The following is a 23,036-nucleotide window of genomic DNA, read 5'->3' as shown; positions in this document are numbered from 1 at the left end:
TGAACTAAGATACTTTTTTTATTGGTGTGTTGCATGTGAGTACTGAGTGCTCAAGGGGCACTTCGTTGAAATTTTACAGGTGGAGCTATCAAGCGATTTTGCCACACAGTATTCTGAAACCCATATCAGATGTAAATTTCCACGTGTGCAAAGTTTTGTGAGTTTTTGAGCATGTTTAAGCCACCGGTGCTCGGGCCCCAATAAAGATATAAAAGTTATTACTTTTATGTCATAAAAAAAATAGTAAAGATTGCATAACAAAAAAACTTGCTAAGCACAACCTAATTCATACTAAAGGCCTTTTAATGCTAAAAGTATAAATTATAAACCAGTTTTGTGTGCAGTAAGACTGAGTGTATTTTGACTCACCATCACAGGAAATATGATGGCTGCTACTGTTGACTTCAGCACCCACAGCAGAGCCAAACACAGCACCTGTGAACAGACACACACATTCATCATGCATATACAGCACTGAAGCTAGAGATCTGAGCCCTGTAAGAGGCTGAGCATGTGAGCGCACACACACACACACACACACACACCTGTATGAAGGTGAACAAGTGAACCCGTCTGAGTGGTACGTGTCTCAGGTAGATCAGATCTGGTTGGTGTTTTGCAGGCATCAACAAGAGCTGGAGACGATCCATAAACTACAGACACACACACACACAAAAAATAATTATTCAGTTTATTCAAAGGCAGATATCCTGTTGTCACAGATAAAAAAAAACTTTCTTTTTATAATTAAACATAACAAAAAATGAATATTTAAAATTATCTTATTTAAATATATAATATGCAATATATGTATTCTATAAAAAAAGTGTATAAAAATATAATATATATATATATATATATATATATATATATATATATATATATATATATATATATAATATATATATATATATATATATATATATATATTTAAAACTACATGTTCGGGTGACTTATGCATCATGGTTTAACAGCAAGCTCCATTATTTAAAGACATTTTGATGCACAAATCTGTCCTGAAGTGCTCTTGGTTTGTCCAGGCATTCTACACCTGTATACGCCTGATTTATCCCGACTTTCCTGAACTCAGATCATGTTCTGGAATCGGTCGGGTTCCCAGGCTCCAGCGGAGATCAGGTAGTCAGGAAGATTAGGGTCTCTTTCTGTTGAACAGTAACATGATACACACTGAGATGCATGAACTCACCTGGACACCATTGAGAGAAGCAACACCCATGTAGAGGAACACGCCGTACAGGACGGGCATAGGGATGAACTGCAGGGATCAAACCAAATACACCGTATTACAGTATTATATCAATAATACCGCTTCAGTTTGTCTTCAAACACACAGAACAATACTGTACACACATACAGAATCAAAGGTTACACAAAGACAAAAGCAGTATCCACCAAGCACACCCCAAATCCAACCTTGTCAACATTATATCCTCCAAAGGAGGAGATTTGAGCAATGCAAACAGCTTTTAATAAAAAAGAATTTATGTTGTGACAGAAAGCACACAGAAATGAAAGTCTCTACATCCTGGTATGAGATTTTTCCACTCACACATCAATATCCTTTACCAAACTGTGATGTTTTTCAAAGGAAATGTCCATTAGGGGGCAGTAACCGCACTAACTGCTAAAAAAAAGTATACAGTTATACCCATAAACTGTATAAAAACAGGTTATACCATAGTTTAATGTTAATCACAATTATATCATGGTGCCTAGGAGGAACCAACCTACAGAAAAAAGAACTGTGCCAGTACCAATGTAAAGTGATAGTAATACCACAATAAAGATCACATTTATAAAGAACTGATGTCTAAATATTTATAAATAATGCACATTATAAATAATTACATATTTTAATTAACTTCTTTATAAACATTTTATAAACATTAAATATATATATAAAAATATCAATATTTAGAAATATATTGGCAAATATTTAGACAAATTAATTTATTAAATAATTAGCATTGATTAAATATTATATTTATTGTGATAACATTTATAAATAATGCACATTATAAATATTTATATAAATGTTGTTTAACATTTTCAAAAATTATTCATTTTTATTATGTTTTTATTGTGTTAGTTATCAGTATTTATAGGTATTTTTAATCTTAACAAAATAACCCAACTGCAGTTTGACAGATTAATTGGAATGCACAATGAAAAAACATGATTATTGTTTTTAAATTGTTAAAAGCAGAGTTATCTGTTATATACATATGTATATATACACACACACACACACACACACACACAAACATGCAAGAAAATTAAAAATAAAATTAAAAAACAGGAAGGGGGCAAAAACATTATCACAGCACTGTACCTATCAATAATATCTTTTAACCTTTTTTTCATAAAAGATTTTAAGTTATCAAGTTTAATGAAGTTGTGGATACAGGGCTGAATAAATATAAGCCCTAAATTATTATATATTTATAGACCCTATTTAAATTCACTTAAGAAAAAAAAAACTAGAATTGCTTAAAATATCCTCAGAAATATTTTGTAGACACAACTGATATTTTCTTAAATACTCATCTGTTTGCATCACAGATATGAATTATGATCCGGCTATGTGACAAGCCAGAGTCATGAGTCATACATATTTGTGGTCTGTTTTCCCAGAAGAGAAAGCAATGGATAAATATGTTTATGTGCAAAAAAAAAAAAGAATCATATTATGTCAACTTTTAGTAGAACACATGAACTCAAAGCAAACACACATGAATTATAAAAACATTACAACCCTCTTTAACATTCCCTCTTATTCTCCCGGAGAAAGATACGTTTTAATAGGCAAAAAGAGAGTATAGAGCGAGTTTAATAAATATGAAAGCTCAAACCTTCAGAATGGGGGCCATGAGGACGGACAGACCCGTCAAAATAAACACCATTGTTCCTGTGACTCTCTGCTCCCTGCATCAGAAACAATCAAGAAAACAAGCATGAGCCACACTCCTGTGTGAACTGATTCAAAACACATGTTAACATGAACAAATATGCATTCTTATGCTTTTAGTTTTAGTTAACTATAATAACCCTGATTTATGCATTATTTAATCTATATCAGGGTTCCTCAAATCTTGTCGTGGAGGGTCAATGCGCTGCAGAGTTTAGCTCCAACCCTGGTCAAACTCACCTACCTGTGATTTTCTAATGATCCTGAAGACACTGATTAGCATTCTCAGGTGCGTTTGATTAGGGTAAGAGCTAAACTCTGCAGGAAAGTGGATCTCGTGGGCCAGATTTGACGTTCCCTGATCTATATCATCCACGTTCTATATAAAAAATATAATTAAAAAAAATTCCATACAGGTCGACTTTTCCACATTATGCTGGTTGTGGATGTTTTATTTATTGACACTATGCTGCATAGCCCCGCCCACAGTGAGATCTCATTGGACAAAAATGCTGTTTCATATAACGGCATATTAAAATTGTTTAATTGGTTGTTTTTTTAGTGAGGACGGCCAAACCTCTTGATGCTGTAATCACGTTTTTTCAATATAAAAATAAAATGTGGAGAGAGTTACTTTAACTAGGTTGTCCTCAAGATTTCAATGCATTTGGACTTTTCCCCTCACCTGACTCCAAGGAATTTGGGCTGTTCCCCGGGTGCGGAGGTCTCAGTTTCCATCTTGATGGAGTCTATGTGTGCGATGGAGATGACGGTTGCTGCCACGTACCACGGCAGACCCATGAACGAACACACGATCAAGAGAATGGCGACCCAGAACAGGTCCAGGTGATACCCGGCTCCCTTCTGCGCTCAGAGGGAGAAAAACAACACCCGTTACCTGAAGTGAATGATCAGTTCTCCATATTAAGCACAGATCTGAATCCCGTCTCCACTGAAGCGTGCAGCCGTGTAATCCCTCATTAAACTCCACAGCAGAGTCTGTGTAACATCACATCAGCCGTTTGTACCTTCAGCTTGTGCTCCTTGCGGTTGACGATGACCGCCGTGATCTGCTGGTCCATGAAGACGAGGATGGTGACCAGAAGAGCAGGTAAGAACGAGGCCAGGTAAACCCACCACGGGTTTCCTCCAAACGGAGGAACAAACCAACCACGATTTGGACTCGTCGGCTATTTAGGGCAGAAAAAATACAGGATAATTAGAAATTGAAATAAACTGAAAAGTTCTTATTTTCATTATTTTTATTTGGCATTATAGTTTTTTCCCTAAACATAAACTGCATTGTGAGTCAGTTGTATCGTTGCACCCCTAATATATTTACATTTATTAATTTAGCAAATGAATAAATCACTTTATAATCATTCTCATTAGCAAGGATTATATACTTTATGCATATTATATAGTTATAGTATCTACATTTAAATAGAAATTTGAGCATCATAATTATATTTGAAACTAAATTATCTATTGATCTGCTATATTATATCATGTATTATGGTTTGTTAGCATTACTAACGAAAGTTATATTGATTCAGCTTGTGCCAATAAAGATTTTGCAGTAACAATACAAGCACTGGATTCTCACATGATGTACATGTAGACTTGTGTCTGTTTGTGACACACACACACACACACACACACACACACACACACACACACGCACACACGCACACACATGCAAACACATGCACACACATGCACACACACACATGCACACACACACACACGCGCACACATTCAGTGAGTGGTTTATGATTATTAAAGGATTACTGTAACATAGAAGTGCCCTCACAAAGACACACATTCAACACACACACACACCTTGAATTCACTTGGCACTATTAGTTTGGGTGTATCCACACCGACCAGCGCATCCACAACACAGAAGATCAAAATGGCCAGAATAATGGCGAAGTCACTGATCATTTTGCGGACCTGTAAAATATAAACAACTATTCAGCATATGACTTCACATGGACAGTTCAAACAGTTCAGATGATGTCAAATATCATGGGGCTTTTTCAGCATATTTTATTTAGTTTATTTAATAATTTTTTAGAAATACATTTATACATTTTTATTAGTATTTTGTGTTGTTTTCAGCATAAGAATTTTATGTTATAATTTATAAAATAAACGCATAAAGGGAAAGTGGAACTTTTTAGATGCAGTCTCAATTTCTTTCACATTTTTCTTTTTTTGTAAAAAGCCTTGCAAAACAAGATATTTAATGTAAAAACAGGACAACACTTGATCTTAAATCAACTCAACTCAACTCAACTAAAAATCAATTAGACTCAACTCAACAACTCAAATAAGCTCAAATCAAATCAAATCAAATCAAAATAATTCAAACTCAACAACTGAAATCAACTTAAATCAACTCAACTCAAACTCAACAACTTAAATCTACTGAATTCAAACTCAACAACTTAAATCTACTGAACTCAAACTCAACAACTTAAATCTACTGAACTCAAATCAACTCAACTGAACTCAAATCAACTCAACTCAACTCAAATCAACTCAACTCAACTCAACTCATATAAACGCAACTCAACTCAACTCAACAACTGAAATAAACTCAACTCAACTAAACTCAACTTAAATAGTCTCAGATAAACTCAACAACTCAAATCAACTTAACTCAATTCAAATCAACTCAAATCAAATCAACTAAACTCAACAACTCAAACTCAACTCAAATCAACTGAACTCAAACTCAACAACTGAAATCAACTGAACTGAAATCAACTCAACTCAAATAAACTCAACTCAGTTGAACTTAACTCAACTAAACTCAACTTAAATCAATTGAACTCAACTCAAATAAACTCAGCAACTCAAATAAACTCAACTCAAAATAACTCAAACTCAACAATTGAAATCAACTGAACTCAAATCAACTAAACTCAAATCAACGCAGCTCAAACTCAACAACTGAAATCAACTCAACTCAAACTCAGCAAATGAAATCAACTGAACTAAAATAAATTAAACTCAAATCAACTCAACTCAATTGAACTCAACTAAACTCAACTCAAACTCAACAACTGAAATCAACTCTACTCAAATAAACTCAGCTCAAATCAACTAAACTCAACTCAAATCAACTCAACTCAATTTAACTCAACTAAACTCAACTCAACAACTGAAATAAACTCAACTCAACTAAACTCAACAATAAAAAAGTTCATAAGTAAACTGTATGTTGCATTAATAAATTTAATACTAAATCATCAAAAACATCACAGATCATTGACTAAAATACACTATAAATACCAGAATCGAAAGTGAAAACTATAATCTTTAAATCTAATCTCTAATTAGTGGAGATTAACAGAGATTTATGATGTTTTAATGAGTGCAGATTGGTAATATGCTACAGCATTTTTGGACGGATCAGTGATGGACTATTTTCCATTACAGCTGCCAAACCAAAATACAGCTTTAATTCAGAAGCAATGAGTTTCAGATCGAAGCTTAAAGTCTCTCTGTGTATGTATGTGTGTGTGTGTGTGAGTGTGGGTGTGGGTGTGTGTAGGGTTTCCTAGTCCTGTGAGGAGGAATATCCTCATGAGTAAAGCATAAGCCAATTTAGATCCTCATTAATGAGTGCTGATGACGTGTGTGTGTTTGTGTACCGTAGTTGGGAAAAACTGGCTGGTTTTGAACTTCTTCAGACCCATGGAGCAGGTGTATGTGCCGAAGAACAGGATGAAGGACATCAGTGTGATATCAGGGACGAATTGACACGCCGGTCCCAGCAGCTGACCGCCCCACTCCAAACACTCGGAGCGAGTCAGAGAGGCCCAGGTCGCGTTCAGATGGTGCTGCGCAGACACAAACATCAACAAATGTGCTCATTCATATCAACAAAAAACTGTTCAGTCGGTTTTAATATCATATGTGTTGTATCTGTGCAGTAACTGGCCATTCTTTTGACTGATCTAAATGTACTGATGCTTTGTGAGTATTGTAATAATCGAATAATGATCAACACAAACCTGTCCAGTGCTGTTCATCAGAGCCTCCATTTTCTCCATATACTCAGCTGAAATGTTGCCTTTTGAATCAAAGACACAAAATATAAGATAAGTTTTATTTTAAACCTGATGTTGAATGTCAGTTTCTCTCTCACTCATTTTCTTGATCAGTATTTTTTCATGATTTCTAATAAACATATACAAGTCGTGTGCAAAACAAAAAGAAAATGTCTAAAATTCAAAGTAACAGTTTGTCAATAGGGTAAAAAAAATTAAATTATTTAAAGATTAAATATTATAATATTTTCTCTGAAAACAAGTTTCAATGTTAATATGTATTTTATTATATTTTATTATATTTATAAAAATACAATAATTAATGAGACAATAAGAAAGAAAGAAAGAAAGAAAGAAAGAAAAAAGCATGTATAATAATAAAAAAATGTAAATTATAAAATATAATAAAAAATAACCATTTGTTAATAGAGTAAAAAAGATATTTCTCTGTTTCTTTGAAAACATTTATTTATGTTTCTTTATTATTATAATTATTATTACAAAAATATAAAAATAAATAAATAGCATGTAGAAAAATTCACAAAAATCACATCATTGCTAAAAAAAAAATTATGAAAGAAATGTAAAAAAAAAAGGCTAAAATAACTGAAATCCTCTGCATAATTGAGAGAAAAATAGAAAATGTAAAAAATTCAATAAAAAAAAACTTTTAAATATTAATATAATTTCTCTGAAAACAAGCAATGATGTAAATATATCATTATTATATTATTAATAATAATAACTTTAATAAAAATGTAAATGATAAGCTCAATTCTGATTATTTTAGTGTTTGGTCTCAGTCTCATGCACACACACTTTCTCTCTGAGCGATCAGTGTCTCACCGTCCGGAGGGGTGCAGTGGCATCCGTACTGTGTGACCAGGTCCATGCTGAAGTCGGAGTTGATTGGATGATGGTGAGCCAGTTTGAGCATCTTCTTAAAGGCGTCGTAGATGAAGATGAAGCTGATGAGAGCAGAAAACCCTTCCTCTGTGAAGCGCGTGAAGTACTGCACCAGGAAACTGGCGTCTGTGGCCACCAGCACCAGACACAAGAAAGCAGACCACAGACCGATCCACAGCCGGAACTCCAGATAGTCGAAATCATTATCCCTGAACCAATCAAAAACACAGACAGGAAAACAATCAACCAATCAGAGGATGAGAAGAGAAAAGATTAGCAATGTGTTTGAAATACTCTCCTCTGGTTCTGAAACAGATTTGCATGCATTATGCATACTGGGTATGTACATTTTTGTCTTTTTGCATGGATCACCTGGATGGGCTTCTCTTTTATTCAAAATATTTAATACATAGCCAGAGCATTTATGTGCCACTAATCCCATAATGCAATGCTCTAAACTGAAAGCAATTTTTAAACTCCTTTTTAAATCTCCCAACTCATTAAAATATATCTATTATAAAATATATATATTTACATTTTTAATTACATTTTAAATATTGCATATATTTAAATAACACTAATATATGCATACTTTAAATATGAATATTTGTAAGAATTAAATATATATACAATGTGTTATTCTAAGAATTATACACATAGTGTGTGTGTGTATATGTGTGTGTGTGTGTATTTATTTATTTAGTATTTTTACTTATTTTAATTAAATTTAATAATAATAATAATTTATTTTACCATTCATTATTATACATTTTTAATTAAAAATGTAAGCATGCACATACATTTATGATGTATGTTTTTGTATTAATTTCCAAATGACTCTTCTCTTATGTTTCTTGTGTCTAAGTCTGAATCCAGACTTTTTTTGATCAGAAAGAACTAATCATGTTAGCATGCAACATCTGATTCATCAAAAATATGATAATCCATAAATCTAGACTCAGTTTTTTAGATGGAAACCCTCAGTGAAGCTGAACTGATACACATCAGCAGAAGCAGACATGAAATCTGACTCAATTATTCATAATGGAACATAAATAGAGAAACCTGAAGCCTCACAGAGAGACAGAGAAATGTATTCATGCACACAGAGAGAGAGAGAGAGAGAGAGAGAGAGAGAGACAGCCAGACAGAGAAAGACAGAGAGACAAGACCTTGGCGGAAACAGTTTAAAAAACGAATATGTATCTTGATTCCGGATCACTTTTTGTGCCTCAGATGACACACAGCTTCAAGAGATCCTGGGATTGCTGCTTGTTTTTGCTCAAACTAAATATGACACATCACTACAGAAGTCTCTGAATTAAATGAGAAACGGATAATGTGCTATAAAATCTGACTGAATCATATAAACAATTAATAATTCAAGCTGCACTGAACAATTAAAATAAAATAAAAATGTATACATTTAAAAACCTAGATATATATATGATAAACAGCTGACTGCAGGGTGACTAATGGATTAATAATAATAATAATAATAATAATAAATAAATTAATTTCCCAAGTAAATAATATATAATATAATATATAAATATATTTTACAATATAATACATTTTTTGTATTATGTGCTATTTTTCTATATTTAAAAAAATAATACCCTTGAGTAAATTAATTATTATTATTAACGATACACAAAAACAAATATTTCTATTTTTTGGTTTTATTATTAATGCAAACATTTATTAAAGATTTATTTTCTTTTTCCCACTGTAAAAATGCAGCCATTATAATTATTCATAATAATATAGTAATTATAATGATAACTAATATATTCAAACAATGTTTGAGTATGTGTCTGTGTGTGTATGTGACACTCACTTGCTGAAGTTAAAGAGCAGTCTCTCAAAGACGAGCACGGGTCCGGTGCTGCTCAGGATAGTGAGAGGCTGACCCGCAAACAGACAGAACACAGCACCTGTCAACGCCGTCCCCACAAAACTCTCCAACACACCCTGCACAGACGGACAACAACACTGACGTCAAGAGGAGAAACTACAGCGACGGGAGTGTGTGTGAAGACAAGTCTGCAGGAAAGCAGATTTGACGGCCACGGTTTCTTCAAAAGCACATTTCTGCCTCACAGTAGAACCTGAAAGAGTTTATCCGGACAAACGCTGGTTTCCAGCACAAACCACTGGAGTTTTCTCACACAAGCATCACTGCTGCATCTGCTCATAATATGAAGTAGTCAGATTTAAACAAACCTCGAACTATTATACTTCAGTGTGTCACTCATACACAGTAAGAAAACAATCCATGGAAAAACAACACACATTTTTTTCTGTCAAGAAATTTTCTGTTAAGTTCATGGACTTTTCCTTCCACCCTAAAACACAACACAATCCCATGCAGAATTCAGAAATATGAGTAAAACACCTGTAAAACAATTCATTTGGAAAATCATTTCATATTAACATTACATCTAAACCCTATTATAATTGACTTTTTTAATAATATAATGCATTATTATTATTATTATTATTATTATTATTATTAATCAATAATTTAATAAAAAAATAATAATAATAATAATACAAATACAACTACTAATAAAAATTATAAATTGCATAATAATATTATAAAAATACATTAATTATTCTTGTCGTTGTTGTTTACTGATGCAATAATTTAATGAACAATCAACCATTAAAATTACAAACAGAGTATAGTTGGAGGGTGAATGAATTAGTAACTGTGATTATTAATTTTAATTTATAATAATAATAATAATAATGCATATTTAATAATAATAATAATAATAATTCAGCATTTTTAATAATAATAATAATAACAATAACAATAACAATAATAACAATAATAATAATAATAATAATAATAATAATAATAATAATAATAAATACTTAATAATAATAATACTAATAATAAATTATTCGTAATAGCAAAAAAATGCTGTTACTGTTATTATTACTATTATATAATGTTTGTTGTTTATCATTCATTCAATGAATCATTGAATAACAAATCATAAAAATTATATTCAGCCTTCAGTTGGATGGTGAAAGAATTATTAATAGTTATTATTATTCAAACATACAATAACAATATTTAAAAAGTAAATAAATAATAATAATACATTTAATAATTACTGTTAATTAATAATAAATAAATACATTATTGTTGGTTAAAATTTTTTGATATTTGAGTTTTTATAACTGATAAACAGTAATGTTTTTAAAAATCCCATCGACTTACAAAGGCCCATCACAGCACATTCAAACTGTTCTTCATTCAGATCTGTTTATGTATCTCACTTGTTCACATATTTACCTCCAAACACAAGTTATCTTCAAGGTTTTCTAAACTTATGAGGCAAAAAATATCAATACACCGACATGCAATCTGCATCTAAAACGTTAATTTGCATATCTGAGACTGGCTTTCGAGGTGAAGGGCAGAGGTCAGGAGAAGGTTTCCTTTAAAGGGATATTTCTGTATTGTATTTGTGTTTTTTTATATATGTGTGTGTGTGTGCTTGTGTGTAATCTGATGCTATTTATAGCTGATCCTCCTTAGCCTGCGCCATATACATGCACTGCTAAATATATATGCGCAAACTGCAGTCACCGCACATGTCTGAAAGTACAACGCACAATCCTGACACTATTTATACACACAGTTGTTGGAAGAAAAGTCACTCTCAGTATAGCAGAGATCAAATCCCAACATGTAGATCTGGTTCCAAACAGCCGATCTAGGAAACACATGACATATATTTGACGTGACATGTTTAATAACCAAACAGTTATCTGTGGCCTTTAAATCCCCAGAGCTGTGGACACAACCGATCGAGCTCCTGAATAAACCGAGCTCAGCCAAACCAGCAATAAGACACTCAGAAAAGTGTCGAACCTGCATGTTTTCGGTGGCGTCTCCCAGCAGTCCTCCGAAGGTGATGGCGTTTGTGACGGTTCCCAGGTAAATGAACAAGATGGCAGACAGAGACTGTATGTTGATAGCGTCGTAAAAGTCACTCGCATAAAACGGGAGCTTCCTCTTGACGTCCAGAATGAGACCGCCGCAAAACCTACAAGAGAAAGAGATTGTTTTCAACACTAACACCAATCAGAAATGTTCCCTGAGCAGCAAATCATAGTAGAATGATTTCTGAAGGATCATGTGACTCTGGAGAATGGAGTCATGATGCTGAAAATACAGCTTTGATCGCAGGAATAAATTACATTTCAAAATCTATTCAAACAGAAAAGGGTTATTTTGAATTTTAATAATATTTCACAATTTTACTGTTTTTATTGGATTTTTGAGCAAATAAATGCAGCCTCGGTGAGCAGAGACGACTCTTTTTAAAAACATAAAAATTTCTTAAATCTCGAGACTTCTGAAAGATGTGTAAATACAATAATTGCAATGTTCTGCACTTTTCACAGTGAAGAAATAACAAAGGCCAGTATAAACTCAAGTTAACTGTGTTACCTGTTAAAGCAAGTGTTCATGAACATGTATCAGTGTGTGTTTATATACTTACTTGCCGGTAAATTTGAGTTCATCACCGACCGCGTGGCCACCGCCGCCTGCTGGACTCCCGTCATGAGGAGCACCGCCGTTCATCTGAACACCTTCCCCTCCGGCAATATTGTTTTTACTAAACACACACAAAGTTTCATTGGTTTTCATCTAAATATTACCTAATTTGATGATGCTGATTCAAAAACACCAATAAAAACTTTGCATCACAAAAAAAATATTTTAATTATATATACATATCAGCTTTAATGCACTTATTAAACTAACAACAAAAAAAAACTTTTTTACCTCACAAATGACAGCCAAAATCAAAAATGCTTCAAAATGCATCATATTTTGTGAATAGAGTGACATGCTTGAGTAAAACACACACTATTTTTGGAATCAAAATGAGTAAGCAACAACATTGGATTTCATTCATCAGATATGATGCAGGGCGGTGTGGTACCGTTTATCTGCAGACGGGATGGATTTAGGAGGTTCGATCCTGATGTCAGGGTCCCATTCCCCTGGAGGAAGCACGATGACTTCATCCAGGAACTCATCAATGCCTGCCAGCAGGTCTCCGCGGTCTTTCGCTTTATAAGCTATGTCATGAAACACCTGCAGGAGCACAAAGCACACACCGTCAGGTCACAGTTCAGCTGAAATCACCTACAGATTACATTAGCATGCACATAACCTCACCTCATCAGACATGAGCGTGGCGATGGCACGTCCGATCTCACGGTATGACTTGGCCTTTCCTTTGGGCCCCAGCAGAATAAAAAGGAACCTACAAATACAAATAGATCTAGTTATTACGATTTCAAGAAATGCAATTATGAATGGCACAGCTTTAAAGAAAGAGTTCACCTAAAAATTTGAATTTGCAAATAATTTGCATCCTCAGGCCATCCCAGGTGTGGAGGAGTTTGTTTCTTCATCAGAATTTGAGAAATGTAGTATTGCATCACTGGACTGGAGTGGTGTGGATTATTGTAATGTTTTTATCAGCTGTTTGGACTCTCATTCTGACGGCACCCATTCACTACAGACGATCCACTGGTCAGCAAGTGATGCAATGTTACATTTCTCCAAATCTGTTCTTTTCAGCAGTTTTTCAGTTTTAGGTGAATTATTCCTGTAATTCGCAGTGAGTGTGTTACCGTGTGGGCACAGGGACCTCGGTGAGACCTCCTAACATGACGGCCTGCTGGAGACGCACAAACGCCACGAAGGGAGCGTCCAGAAAGTCCACCTCGCCGACCAGCACATTTGATGCCTCTGCATCACGGGGAATTTTCTTCATGAATTTATTATTCAACTGGAGAGATTAAAAAAAAAAAGGATTTTCACTATATTAATTTTGTTTATATTATTTATATTAATTATAAATAAACAGAAAACAGAAATAAATATTTTATAAAATATTAAAAATGAATTTTGAATTATTTTTATTTAATATTTCAAGTTTATTTTTTCATTTTTAGTACATTTTTTATGTGTATTCGATATTTTTGATTAGTTTCTGTTTCTCTCAAACTTCTCTATTTCTACTTTATTAAAAGTTTAGTAATTTTAACACTTCACCTTATTCAATTTCAGTTATTTCATTTTAATTCAATGTTTTCCATCTAATATTTATATTTATTTGCATTATCTCTGCTTTATATCAATTAATATATATATTTTAAATAATTTAGTTAAATGTTTTGGCTAACAATCACAACACTTTTCCAGGCTCTTGTTTTTAAAGCACTTGTTTTTAATATTTTTGTTGCATGCAGTCAGTTACCACAGAAAATAAATAATTTTGCATAAATGGAAAGTGTATTGAAAGCAATACATTTACAATGGAAGCATAAAGTTGTTCAGCGTATCTCACTGTATATTATGTTATATCTCTGATCCATATTAAAATCTACTTAGATTTTTTTTTTAATAAAGAATTTATCAAAAGAAGCAATATATTTCTTCATGAGATGATATTTGAGGTCATATTTCAGTGTACTCCTAAGTCTGATAAGACTTAAGCAGCGTGGAAAGAAACAAGCTCAAAACTTGCACAAACAAAAACACTTCATTAACTCTCATCTCTGGGATGACACACAGCTTGAACACACACAGACACAAAAGAGACCTTGTGTGTGTGCAGTGTTTGAGGTTTGGCTGATTTTCATTCGAGGTTATCAGTATAATTACAGCAGTAGTGTGAATAACACACACGATTGACAAAGCTCTTCCGCTAATCCACAAATATTGACGCAACTGACGACAGCGGCCTTGTGTGAAAGACAGCCACTGAGTTTCAGTTGAGTGCTACTGTGTTTGAAAGAGAGTTTCTTTTGTCCTTTTGCACTCATTCCTGTCCTAGAGACGTCACACCCAGGAGAAACAGACATCAAACCTGTCTCTAATGAACGCTTGGTGGGAGAATCTCACAAAAGCTGTTAAAAACACACCTGGCTGTATATATATATCTTCAAAATACCACAAAACTGCCTATTTTAAAACCATTAAAACATTACTTTCATGGTGATTAAGCACACTTCCCCCTAATTCTCATTGGTGCAATGCAAAAAATTAATTATTTTTAGATTTGTTTTGAATGCTTCAATTATTATTAATATAGGTTAAATGAAAATTATAGAATAATTGTTATAATTTTAATTAAATAATAATAATATTTTAAATAAAAATGCATTATTAAATCATTGAATTACGAAGCACATATATTTTAGTTTTATATGTGTGTGTATTAAATTAAAGATCATTATTATAGGTGTTATTATTGAAAATATATTTAAGAAATATGTCTTTAGCCAAATAACAAAATATCATGGAAAATCCTCTAATTTACCTAACTATATATTATTTTATTACATTGTCAGGTATTTATACATCATGGTAATATTTGCTGATTTAAATAATAATAAATAAATAAAAAACATTACAAAAGAGAATCTAATGAGAATAACCATTAAAAAGAATGTGATTAATATAAAACTCAAAAGAAAAATGTTTTTTTTTTTAAGTTACTGTAAGTTTATCTATTATATGTATATATATAAAATTATATATATATATATTTTTTTTTTTTTCTGTCACCTAGACATTTTCATAAGTTTCAGTCTGGCCCAATATTCTTCTTCTTGCAGATTGAACATATACTTTTCTACATGTGTCAAAACTGTTCACATACTTCTATTAGCACAGAAACACACTTCACAGTACCTGGTCTTTCTCAGGTTTGTCTGAGAGATCGTTCAGGCTGTTGGAGGTCAGGTTACGATGAGCCGTGGTCGGACTACCTGCAGAGGTCACACAAGGTCAAAGGTCAAACACTGATCACCTGCTAAAACACTCTTAAAAACAAAGAGGCCCAAGAGTCTCACATAAAAGTCCTTTTGTGTATCTAGATAACAATAGATTCATTTAGTAACTTGTTTGACAGGTTACATAAAACCTTTATTACATGTAACCCTTTAATGCAGTGGTTTATTAAGAGATTATCAAAATAAATAACATACTCATGTGTTTCACCATAATCACTACTTACTATTTTTAAACTAAAGTTTAAGGTAGCTTTTACTTTAAAAAGTTTCTTTAAGCGTTTACAATATTCTGCACACACAACATTATTCATTTCGTTCCTTATCTGCAGAAATAAAGTGGACGAGCTGATCTTTCAAACAGAACCAGATTACAGTATATTTCTTCATCTCTTAACTCACAGATGCGCAAATCTAGCATGAGTCAGTCTGAATCCTCAGCTACAGACTTACAGAGAAGTCCCATGCTGTTGCTTCTCTGCATCTGAATTTGCTCGTCAGGGTCAAGGGTGGCAAAGCAAGGCACAGAGTGATCGATAGAACTGCGCGCTTCACACACACACACACACACACACACACAGGAAGACAGGGCGCATGCATGTCAATCAAGACACGCAGGAAGGACGAGAGACAGGGAAGAGAGAAAAGAAAGCATTAGACCAAAGAAATAAAGTACAAATAGAGTACAAATCTGGTTCAGAGTGATTCAGAATTCAGTTGGAGCTCTGAATAAAATGAAAATAGACAACATTTAAGAAAACCAAGCAGAGTTTGAAAAGAAGGCACAGCAAAATTTCTGAAAGAATGGATTATTTATAAAACAGAAGTGTTGAGGAAGCTTTGAAACGGCTGCTTTCAATCTGAGCTACTGTATATATGTGTGTGTGTGTGTGTGTGTGTGTGTGTGTGTGTGTGGACAAATAATAACAAATGTATATATTATTATTATTCATATTATATATACACAATAATTTATATAAATTACTTCAATTGTATATAAAATTGATTTAAGTATATATAAAATAAAATCAAATGAAAATAATAATTTATTTATTAATTAAATATCATTTAATTTAAAACATTTTTAATTTAATTTAAGAATTTAGAATAAGACATAAATTGTAAATTAATTTTTTATATTTATGTTTCACTAAAAACAATATAGTTATAAAACAATATGAAATAAAGTTGAAGTAGTATAATTTAATTTAGTAGTTAAACAATTAAATAATTATGAATTATTCTTTAATTATATATCAGAATAAAAAAAGTTTTGAAAAATAATTAAAAATGTAAAAAAATTTATATTTTTCTAAAAAAAATAACTTTTTTGTATTCATATTTACATTTTATTTATATTTCACACACACACAAAAAAAATTTATACAAATCGCTGAAGATTAATTTAGTAGTTAAAAAGTTTAATTATTTATACATGTGAATTTAATTATTCATTATTTTATAAAATAAAATGAGAGTAGTTAATATATATGAAAAATCCGAAACAACTGATTTCCTAAAATAAATTAAATAAAGATTTCAAATGCCAATGGCTGCATGAAAGCGCATTTGATGATCCCCTCTGCTTGTTTAACTGTACACTTGCATGTGCAGCACATTAAAAATAGCCTTTTAGCATTACGACAAATACCTTGTTTCTAGAAAAAGCTATAGTATTATGAAAACATCAGATCTCGTCACGCTACATTTCTTGACATTTAGACAACATTTCTAGAACTAGTTTCTATTTCTTTAACATTAAAGTCAAAACAAGACACATTTTGCTTTACAGTGAGATGATTTTCCATGTAAAACAATAAGAAAAAAGCATACATATGCTGGGGGAGGGGCTAAAATAAAAGGCTTTGATGATGTCAGCAGAAAAGGTAAGTCATTTCAGAAGCAGTTTTCGATGAAAGATTATGATAACAAACATGTTTTTCTTTGAACTGTGTGAATCAGCGAAGACAAAAGGCTTGATTTTTGATTTCATGTTCAATTTAAGTTTTTCTTCTACTTTCTAAAACTGAGAGAAACATGATTAGATTGGTACTAAAGTATCAACAAGTTACTTTTATTCAGAAGAAGACTCTATCAGGTATTTCAGAAACCAAAACATCTTGAGCACTTTTACACGTCTGGAGCTTTCTAGAGGTTTCTAGTCTTTCCTGGGAGGGTCTGAGGTTTGATTGCTGCAAAAAACATAAAAACCAACTGCATCTCATCAGCACATTTGAGCACTTGTGAGCTTGAAGCATCAAAGTATTGCCAGATTTTGCAATGTGCGAGAGACGCTGCTGATGGATGGAGCTGATAGACGCTGGTGGTGAAAGCAAGAGGAGAGATGAGGAAAGCGATAGAGTGTAAGAGAGAGGTTTAATGTGGCAGCTGTGTTACCGTTCTCCTGGTTGCTGAACAGACGACTCGCGCTCGACACGCTTTTGCCGATGTCTGCCAGCGAACGCAGGTTGGACTTCTTCGTCTGGTGCCGATGTTTCCGCAGCAGAGTGTACATGACCATCTCCTTCAGATCGGCCTTCAGCTGCCCGCTCTCAATCTGACTGTCAGTGATCATTTCTGAAACACAGAGACACATTTCAGCATGTGTGTACTGCAGGGCTGGGGAGTTACCAAATACATGCAAAGTCATTACGCTTTTAAAATACAAATGATAAAACTGAGAATTCCGGTCCTTGATTCTGATTGGTTGATCCATGTTCAAAGCGGAATGTTTACTTCTGTGTGTTGCTCGGCAACCACTTTGTTGGAACCACAACTGTTTTTCTTCGCTGTTTATTGATATCATTACTCTTTATTTTCTCGGTTTTATTTCATGAAACCTTAATATGTATATCAAATAACCGTTTTATAAAAGCAATAAGCACAGTGAAGCCGTGCCTTCGCGTTGTGCATAACAACGCTCCTTAGCTGTTATAAATTCACAGTAAACCACAGCTTCTTAGGATTTATTGCTTTAATATGAGTGACTGTATTTCGTTATAGTTACATTTTAAATAGATGGTAATCAAATAACAGTTACATCTGCACGTAAGCGCATTGAAATACAAAGACGATGTCACTTATGAATGTGAAAAAAGACGGAACATCACAGAGCAATGTAATTTTAGTTTACCTGCAACAAAACTTCTCTCGACTTCAAAGGTACATCTAACCTTGAAAAAGCATCCTAAAGTAAGTTGTTCTCTGTAGGGATGGGGGGGTAGGGATATCACTTATTTCTTTTTCTATACGATACCGATACTTTTGAAGGCCAGTATCCTTGATACCGATACCGATACTTCTAAACTGAACTTTTAAATTATGCAATTTATTAAGTTATTAAATTACTAAGAGTAAAATGGGTAATTTTAACCACTTACTTTAATATTTGTAACATATTTTACATTTCAATACGCTTTAACTGCAAATTATATGGTTATATTTTTGTATAAACATGGTTAAAACATGTTTACTGTAGTAGTCAAAAAATTTCTGATCTGATTTAGGAACTTTTTTTATTTGTGAAAGAAAGGGTGAATCATTGGTGAACCATAGAAGGCCTTTTTTTTAAAACCCACAAAACCTATCTAAGGAACCCAGAAACCAAAACACTGACCTGAAGATCTTTTTTAACCTCTAAAGAAGCCTATACAGCCCATAAAACATCCTCAAAGAAGCAGTTTTACCGACGATCTGCTGAAGTGAGTTGGCCTCCATGTCCAGCTTGATTGTTCCTTTCTCGATGCAGTTTTTCAGCTGGAAGAGTGAGTGAAGAGACAGAGTGGCTACATGAGGTTTACTCCACCGTTCTCCCCCCTTCTCCACCTTCTCCTCAAACTTTATCCATCTGAGAAGAACACAACACAACACGCTTAAATGTACTGAAAGCATATATATTAATAATATTAAGAGCACTGACGTCAGTTCACTTTTTGGGCATGCCATGTACCATTATAATGACATTTACCATCATTATACCATGTTTTTGGGGTGGTGTTGGCGCAGTGGATAAGACACATGCCTTTGGTGTGAGAGACCCAGGTTCAAATCCACTTTGAGACACCAATGTGTCCCTGAGCAAGACACTTACCCCTAGTTGCACCAGAGGTGTGTGACCTCTGACATATATATAGCAATTGTAAGTTGCTTTGGATAAAAACGTCAGCCAAATGAATGTATTTTGGGAATGCAACATGGGTGCATTAAATTGATTAAATGAATAGATTTTTGTATCTTTTTATCAAAGAAACTGAAAAACAAATAGCATTTTCCACACAAAAAATATAGAGCCGTTTTCCACAATATTTAAATTGAAATGTTTATTGAAAATCAACATAGAATGATTTTTGAAGGATCATGTGACACTGAAGACTGGAGGAATGATGCTGAAAATACAGCTTTGAATCACACAAATAAATTACATTTTTAAATATATTAAAACAGAAAAGTATTATATTGATATTTCACAATATTACTGATTTTACTGTATTTTTGAAATGCAGCCTTGGTGAGCAAAAGAGAGTTTTTTCAAAAAGATTAACTAATCTTACTGACTCAAATTTTTTACCATCTCTGTACCATGGTACTGCCACGGTACTGTTTAATAATGTATTTTATGCTTGCAAGACCATATTATGAAGACCTCGTGTTATCATTCTGCCAACTAACTGAAAGCTTTCTGATGTAAAATAATATTGAAAGTGATTCAAACCTTCTTAAAGCTCTGCTGCCCTGTTATCAGTTTACTCATGTCTGCTTGAGCGAGCATCCGTCTTAGACCAATGATATCCAAGCACACAGATATCCTTTAGAGCTCTGTAATCTTGTGCAGAAAGGCAGCTGAGCTGAGTTTAGCCAAGCGTGGGTATGATATCCGAGACAAAAGTGATACATACACACACACACACACACACACTGCGGCCTGCAGTTTTGATTTGTTACCTGAGACTCAGGTGAACCCAGAGACCCATGGGATCTTTGGAAACACTGGCTTTGTGCATCCACACACACACACACACACATTAAAACACTGGGCTCTTTGTTTGCAAATGGTTTCATTTTAACATGATCCATGTAGCTCTTAACATGTAAATCTGGAACATGCAAATCTAAAGAAAGAAACAGTATATAAGAGTCGCTGTATTAAAGGAGCACAACAATTTGTGTCCACAACATTTGATGAAGTGAACTAAACCCAATAACCTGCTATTGACTGTATGTGCTTAAATATTAATAGAAAATTTACCAAAAATTCAAAATATTTTTTTTATTTCATACTGTATTTGCACTTTAATTTGTCATATTTGTGTGTCTGTGTAGCTTAAATAAAACGAGATTCACATTATTAATCACATTTATATAAATAAATAAAGGAGAATCCATCCATGTGAGTTTTTATCCCCATCAAACTATTGTTTGCCTCAATAAGTGAATTTTAGTTTAAATAAATCAATAAATCATGACTAAATGTGCACTGGTTACTTATCTAAAACAAAATAAAATAAATACAATAAAATAAGAAATAAAATAATCAAAAAAAAAAAAATCACCCATGTGATTTCCACCTCAAAATAGTTGTGAAATGTCAGTTTAAATGTCATAATGAAAATCTCCTTTAGTCCAGATGCATTGTTATTTTGTGTTGTTTGTTGCCGTTTTCTGCGTGACCCTTCTTCTGGAGCCCAAAAGCTTATCTAATAGCATTCGTGAGTCTATGAGTGAAATCCTAAGAACAGTCAAGTGGCACACTAAAGTCATGAGCACCTGGTAAATGACGCGAGTGTTGAATACTTCTGTTGTTTTAGCAGAGCCTGGACGAGAGGTCTCACCCTTTCAAGCGCGTGTTTCTGACCTAGATGTTCGGCTGAGGACAGAACAGTTGAAAATAATATTGTCTGAAGTCAGCCGAAATCTGGAAATTATTTTGCGGGAACTGAACTGAATGAGGAGTTTTGTCTTCTGCTGAATCAAATTTGTCCATAGTTGATGCTGATCTGAATCGAATGAACACTGAACTGACTGGAGCTCAATAACGACACGATTGTCTTCAGGAGAGCTGCTAAAGGCTGAACCGAATTTGTTCATAATGAATGAATCTACACTACTGAACTGAATCAACACTGAACTGACTCAAACTGAATAATGACTCGTTTCCCTTTTAAAGCTGCTTTCGAGCAGAAACTGAATTTGTCTCATAAAAAAAGTTGTTTTTATGATTTTAAAGGGGTCATATGATGCAATTTCAAGCTTTTTTTCTCTTTGGAGTGTTACGAGCTGTTCGTGCATAGATAAGATCCCTAAAGTCTCAAACCAAAAGAGATATCCTTTATAAAAGTTAAGGCTCGTCCACGCTCTCCTAAAACACGAAATCTGCTACTTTGTTTCATATCAAAAGTAAAAATGCATGAATACATTGGTTTAATGCCAGTGGGCGGGGCTTATGGTGAGAGGATGTATAACTATTGGTTGGTTTCTTGCTCTGGAGGCGGTCATAAGCAAATATATTCGCCTGTGTGATGACAAAAATCCCAAAATATCCAAACAAGCTATTTTTGATGCCTAATTAACATAAATGCTTTGTTTTTAATGAGGATGATGTTTTAAGTTATGAAACTTGCAGGATGTTTTAATGGTAAAAAGACCTCTTAAATGCCAATTTTTATTTCTTATGTCACGATTCCTTTAATACCCACTGCTGCACCTCTTGTGGCAATGATGAGAATAAAATACGACATTGATAGGAATTAAACTGCTTCGGTATCTAATCTTCCAATTCTCTTAATGTGTGTTTTTACACTTTACCTGGCTGTTTCCTTCCACTCCATCTCTTGACCGTCGACGGCCAGAAGCTCGTCGAGTTCGGTGAAGAGCTGCGGCGGAGGAGGACCGCTGTCTTCTTCCCCCAAAATAAAGCGGATCCTCTCTGCAGCCGGAGAAACTGACGGGGGAACAACAAACCAGGGGTGAGAGAGGCCTAAAAACACTAGCTATTATAATCAAACAATAGATACAATAACAGGAACATGCCAGATGACAATAGCACTCTGTCTGCGTAAAGTGCGACTGTAATAGAAATGACAGGTTTGTTCCTTCACAGGAGTTATGTAACATCAAGATGAATGAGCTTTCTTGTAAATATCCAGTGTGTTGCAACCCAAAAGTGGTCAGTAAGTGAGACTTTTTTCCTGGACCAACAGACTTAGATCTGCATCTGAATTTCACAGGGAAGTTTTCATATGTGAAAGTGTCTGCATGAGGAAGCCTAGTTTTTATTCATAATAAAAGAGCCTGTCAGCGCT

At 33.6% G+C, this 23,036-nt stretch overlaps 1 protein-coding gene across 3 annotated transcripts in view; it reads right to left on the bottom strand.

Moving 5' to 3' along the window:
- LOC113075728 (electrogenic sodium bicarbonate cotransporter 1-like) overlaps positions 1-23,036 on the bottom strand; it is a 43,351-nt gene that overhangs the window by 4,816 nt on the left and 15,499 nt on the right. For 2 of the 3 annotated variants that reach the window (XM_026248419.1, XM_026248420.1), the window contains exons 4-24: positions 22,540-22,675; positions 19,425-19,585; positions 18,136-18,315; positions 16,192-16,287; positions 15,641-15,717; positions 13,573-13,730; positions 13,112-13,199; positions 12,873-13,027; positions 12,426-12,542; positions 11,792-11,966; positions 9,740-9,873; positions 7,840-8,108; positions 6,958-7,016; positions 6,595-6,783; positions 4,772-4,885; positions 3,958-4,119; positions 3,615-3,793; positions 2,874-2,946; positions 1,208-1,276; positions 546-653; positions 370-435 (exon numbers count right to left, since the gene is read on the bottom strand). In XM_026248419.1, the coding sequence (XP_026104204.1) occupies positions 370-435; positions 546-653; positions 1,208-1,276; positions 2,874-2,946; positions 3,615-3,793; positions 3,958-4,119; positions 4,772-4,885; positions 6,595-6,783; positions 6,958-7,016; positions 7,840-8,108; positions 9,740-9,873; positions 11,792-11,966; positions 12,426-12,542; positions 12,873-13,027; positions 13,112-13,199; positions 13,573-13,730; positions 15,641-15,717; positions 16,192-16,287; positions 18,136-18,315; positions 19,425-19,585; positions 22,540-22,675 (2,765 nt within the window). The remainder of the gene's footprint in view (positions 1-369; positions 436-545; positions 654-1,207; positions 1,277-2,873; positions 2,947-3,614; positions 3,794-3,957; positions 4,120-4,771; positions 4,886-6,594; positions 6,784-6,957; positions 7,017-7,839; positions 8,109-9,739; positions 9,874-11,791; positions 11,967-12,425; positions 12,543-12,872; positions 13,028-13,111; positions 13,200-13,572; positions 13,731-15,640; positions 15,718-16,191; positions 16,288-18,135; positions 18,316-19,424; positions 19,586-22,539; positions 22,676-23,036) is intronic. The other variant, XM_026248421.1, reaches the window with a different exon arrangement.

This window comes from Carassius auratus, unplaced genomic scaffold (genome assembly GCF_003368295.1).
Source record: "Carassius auratus strain Wakin unplaced genomic scaffold, ASM336829v1 scaf_tig00017572, whole genome shotgun sequence".
NCBI classification, from domain to species: domain Eukaryota; kingdom Metazoa; phylum Chordata; class Actinopteri; order Cypriniformes; family Cyprinidae; genus Carassius; species Carassius auratus.
Note: the sequence above shows the minus strand (reverse complement) of the source record. Positions and strands in the feature narration are given on the sequence as shown.